Below are 4,777 nucleotides of genomic sequence, written 5' to 3'. Positions count from 1 at the left end.
TTAGTTGAATAAATTGATCTAGAAAATTTTCTCCAATAATAAATAGCAAAAACTAATTGAAAACCAACTGAAGCACAACCCAAACCTGAAATGAAAGTAAGTTGAAACAAAAAAGAAACCTAACTTTTGGAGAAATAGAGGATGACCTATGAACCTAAATAGTCTTGCGTTACATATTATGTCCAAATTGATAAAAATGACATAACAATTGTTTACCTATAGAATCTTTTTGAGCTTTGGATCAATGTTTACATATATAGTTCGTAATGTGCTCCCTTTTCGTTGAAGCATACATGACTACTTCACATGGGTTCCTTTATGGTTATTTCCATAATGTTCATTCTAAACATGGCTCCCACATGTCTCTTAGCATTCATGGTATGGCTGGTCTCCCCGACATGGTCAATTTTCTACTTCTCGGAGTAATTTACGGCATCCTTGGCTAGCACGTTACTGAGAAATACCCCTATTTAGAACTTGCCATTTATTTTATCCACAAATTAGAGTGATTAAGAAGAGAAAGACGGTCATTATATCATCATGAAAGTAGCAATCACCTTACGACCCTTCTGCTCTACGTGTTAGGGTTAATATAATCAACTTGTACAGATGTGGTTGAATTCTACAATAATTTGTTTTAATATAATTTTTATACAAATTGTGTACTATTCATCATTAAAAATATAAATCCAGCTCGATTGTTCATTGACCTTAGAAGCTAACGTCAATTTGTTATTAGTTTTGCACTAAAAGAAGATTTGAATCCATTGTCTTTTTGTTATTGTCTGGTGAGTTCATCCTGCACAGTTTTAAGAGAATAGTAAGTAAACTAATAATTCTACGTAGTCATGCAAGATAAACCGCGTGTTCGACTCCGGTGCTGTGAAGACACGAGGAGGTGGACTTTGAAGACTGACATCAAGAATGTTCGTTTGGAATGGCAGGGTGCGCTGACATATTGTTACATATATGCATCATCCTATAGTGTATTTCTATCATTCGGCTATTATTACAAACTATAAATACCAACAAGACTTAAAGGATATATTCTGTTTCCCCTCAGGAGCTTTGAATTGATTGGTAAATTATAAGTTGCATAGAAAATCTATGGCAATATCTCCATTAGTTATTGGCCGTGGCCCTCTAACAACTGATCTAGTAAAAGGAGATGGAAAGCACACAAGTAACGCCCAGATTCGAGATATTTGGAGACTTATTCAGGGTAGTGATGATTGGAATGGCATGCTTGATCCAATGAACCCACTTCTCAAAGCGGAGATACTCAGATATGGTGATTTTGCACAGCAGTGCTATGATTCATTCGACAATACTTCTTCTTCCAAATATTATGGGAATTCTAAACGCAGCAAAAGTTCGCTGGGGCATAGATTGGAATTGCTTGGAATTGGGCGTGGCTATCAAGTAGCGAGATATATTTACGCTAATACTGCCGTGCTAAAGTCGTTTCTCAGGCCAAAATCAGGGGATAGAGGTTCATGGATGGGATATATTGCTGTTTGCACAAACCCAAAGCAGATAAAGAGATTGGGAAGACGAGATATAGTTGTTGCATGGAGGGGGACTGAAACACCACAAGAATGGATGGAAAATCTGAGGGATATATTAGTTCCTGCCACCTTATCTCAGTGTACTGAATGTCCCAGCATACAAACAACTTTCAAACCAGATGTTCGAATAGAGAAGGGATTTCTAAGCTGTTATACCTCTGTAAATGGAGAGTCTCAGAGCGGCGGGCTGAGCGCAAAAGATATTGTAGTGGAGGAAATAAGAAGATTGTTGACTGAGTACAAAGATGAAGAAAATGTGAGCATAACGTTCACTGGACACAGCTTGGGAGCTGCACTGGCAACTATAAGTGCATATGCTATGAAACAAGTTGTAATGGAAGAAAATGCTACAAAATCAGTACCTGTAACAGTCTTTGCATTTGCTTCTCCACGTGTAGGAAATCTAGCATTTTCCCAACATCTGGAGGAGATCGGAGTTAAAGTGCTGCGTTTTGTAAATACATGGGATTTGGTTCCCAAAGTTCCTGGAGTTTTTATCAACGAGAACATGGGATGGATCACTAGATATCTGCACTGGCTTCCATGGACATATGTTCATGTGGGAGTCCCAATTACTTTGGACAGTAGCAGATCTCCAGTGTTGAAGAAATCGTATAGTCCAGCCAGCTTCCACAATTTAGAGGTTTATCTACACTTGCTTGATGGGTTTCAAGGGAACAACAAGCTCCCTTTCAAACCATCCGGTAGGGATCCAGCTCTGGTGAACAAGAACTCAGACTTGTTGATCAAAAAGCTTAACATCCCTTCTTACTGGTGGGTAAGGAGGAATAAAGAGGTTGTAAAACGCATAGACGGAGTACTGGTATACTCTCCTACGACTCCCACTCCTCCTCCCCTCTATATACGCCCCAGTGATTCCGATTCCCTTTCAGGTAATTTGCAATCAAATGAAAATTTTGTGAAATTTGAAGATGTGCATGATGAACGGCAGCCTTCAGCTGCTGAATAATAAGTTGAAGGCGTGCATTATCAATGCATGCTTCAGCAGTTGATGATCAGCTTCCAGGATTTCATGTAATCCATGCATTTGCATTTTTAAGTTTTCTAGTTTTTGAATAACAAACTGCTGTTACCGACAGTGTTTAGTTTTAGTTTTCTTTCTATGCAAATAATCTGCACGTATGCAGACTGTAGCTTGTACTTCTCTTAGTTTTTTTATGCATTCGATGCAGATTATTAGTTCTTTCTTTAGAACTGATTGTTATCAAGTTCGCTGCTATTTTCAGTTTCTTATTGGCAGTCAAGTTTTTTATATAGCTTCTCATGTACGTTGTTTTTGACAGAGACGAAATAATAATAGTTTTCAATTTGATCTCTGCTTTTTGCACAGTTCAGTAGAGCAGTCTATTATTGAAGTCTTTTATTGAATGATTTGAGTTTGAATGATTTCTAGTTTTTGAATAATAAACTGCTGTTACCGACAGTGTTTAGTTTTAGTTTTCTTTCTATGCAAATAATCTGCACGCATGCAGACTGTAGCTTGTACTTCTCTTAGTTTTTTTATGCATTCGATGCAGATTATTAGTTCTTTCTTTAGAACTGATTGTTATCAAGTTCGCTGCCATTTTCAGTTTCTTAATCGCAGTCAATTTTTTTATATAGCTTCTCCTCATGTACGCTGTTTTTGACAGAGACACAATAATAATAGTTTTCAATCTGATATCTGCTTTTTGCACAGTTCACTAGAGCAGTCTATTATTGAAGTCTTTTATTGAATGATTTGAGTTTGAATTTCTGAGTTTCCTGATCAGTATAGTGTAAGTGCTTTACTGTCTGGTCCTTCAATTGATATCAGAGTCTGGGTGTAGAATTTGAAGGAGTATACTATTAAGCTCTTACACTATACTGAAGGCTGAAGAAATAAAATAAAAAATCTTAAATTTACTCTGTAGTCTGCGAATAGCAAGGCTGAAAAGATAAGATTGTTCTGAATATTGAATTGAAGTTGCTGTATAATCACTGCTGAAGAAGCAGCGTACAAATAAGAAAGATTACCCCAAGTCTTTGTTGCAAAGACAGCTAAAACAAGCAGAGATAACAAGTAATCGTAAAAATAGGAGTATCTTTATGCATTCGAATGCATGTAAATTTTATTACAAAATTAATGAAAAAAGAAACAAACGATGGAAAAACTAAAATCTATCACACTGGACGAAGTGCACTTTATTATGCAAGAACCAAAAAAATCTAAATTAAGAGAGGCATCGATCATGAAAAGAATTGAATATATTGATCATGCTAAAATATAACGTCTAAGAGAGCTGCACATGCAATTGCAGTGTTTATTGTGCATAAAAATAAATAAAAGAAGACCTACAGGAAAAAACTGAAGTTTCGTTGTGAAACCCATGAGAATGCATGTACGCATGTCTTCAATCTCTCCGTAGATAAAAAACAGAGATAGAAAACAGGGATGAGACACAATTTAGCTCTCAAAACAACAAATCTTGCTGTAAGGAGTGATGTAAGGAAATCTTTGGTGACAATATCCACGACTTGTTCACATATAGGACAAAACTACAATTTTACTTGGCCTTTTTGAACCATATTACGAATGAAATGGTGGGGGATCTTTATGTGTTTGATTCTTGCATGAAACATTGGATTCTTAGTGATTGTAATAGTATTATTGTTATAGGAAAAGATAGTGGTTGGATATTCCTTCATCAAATGAAGATCTTCTAAGATCTTTCAAATCTAAATAGCTTGAGAATTTGTTGTTGTTGCTACACACCACTTTGCACACCACCTTCCTTCTATGGAAGAGAGAACCATGGTTGCCTACCAATGAAATCATCTCTCTTGATACAACATTTACTACCAAAGATTCTAAAATACTTAACTGTAGATGTATGACCAAACTATAACTCATAAAGTGACTTACTGGTAAACCAAACTAGATCCAAGATCCAACAAATCTTTGCCGGTTAACCTTCAAACTGACTTCCAAAGATCTAGAATAGGCTTTTAGACCACCACTAGGGGCAATGCAAGATCTATCATCAATTTGTCTCCCCCTAAGGTGAATGCCTTAGATACTGGATGAGTTTCCTGCCGGTGCAGGAACATTCTTCTCTACTAGTTGAGTAACTGGGGTATATCCTTCAGCTAAATGAACATTAGGGGAAATTGATTATGCCGGTTGGGCCTCAGACTTCATAACCCACTTATGCTCCTTTAGAATGTCA

At 36.6% G+C, this 4,777-nt stretch overlaps 1 protein-coding gene across 1 annotated transcript; it reads left to right on the top strand.

Annotated features, from left to right (window-relative positions):
* The first annotated feature begins 1,107 nt into the window (after window positions 1–1,107).
* LOC131067736 (phospholipase A1-Igamma2, chloroplastic) lies at window positions 1,108–2,538 on the top strand. The gene has a single exon (XM_058002862.2). It carries the CDS (start codon window positions 1,108–1,110, stop codon window positions 2,536–2,538), a length of 1,431 nt encoding a protein of 476 aa, XP_057858845.1.
* Window positions 2,539–4,777: the final 2,239 nt, after the last annotated feature.

Source organism: Cryptomeria japonica, chromosome 9, assembly GCF_030272615.1.
Source record: "Cryptomeria japonica chromosome 9, Sugi_1.0, whole genome shotgun sequence".
In the NCBI taxonomy this organism is placed as follows: domain Eukaryota; kingdom Viridiplantae; phylum Streptophyta; class Pinopsida; order Cupressales; family Cupressaceae; genus Cryptomeria; species Cryptomeria japonica.
The sequence above is the reverse complement of the archived record's forward strand: the minus strand, read 5'-3'. Positions and strand labels throughout refer to the sequence as shown.

What these genes read in the sequence shown, in the direction of transcription:
- LOC131067736 (XM_058002862.2), top strand. Translation starts at nt 1,108, where the DNA reads ATGGCAATATCTCCATTAGTTATTGGCCGTGGCCCTCTAACAACTGAT.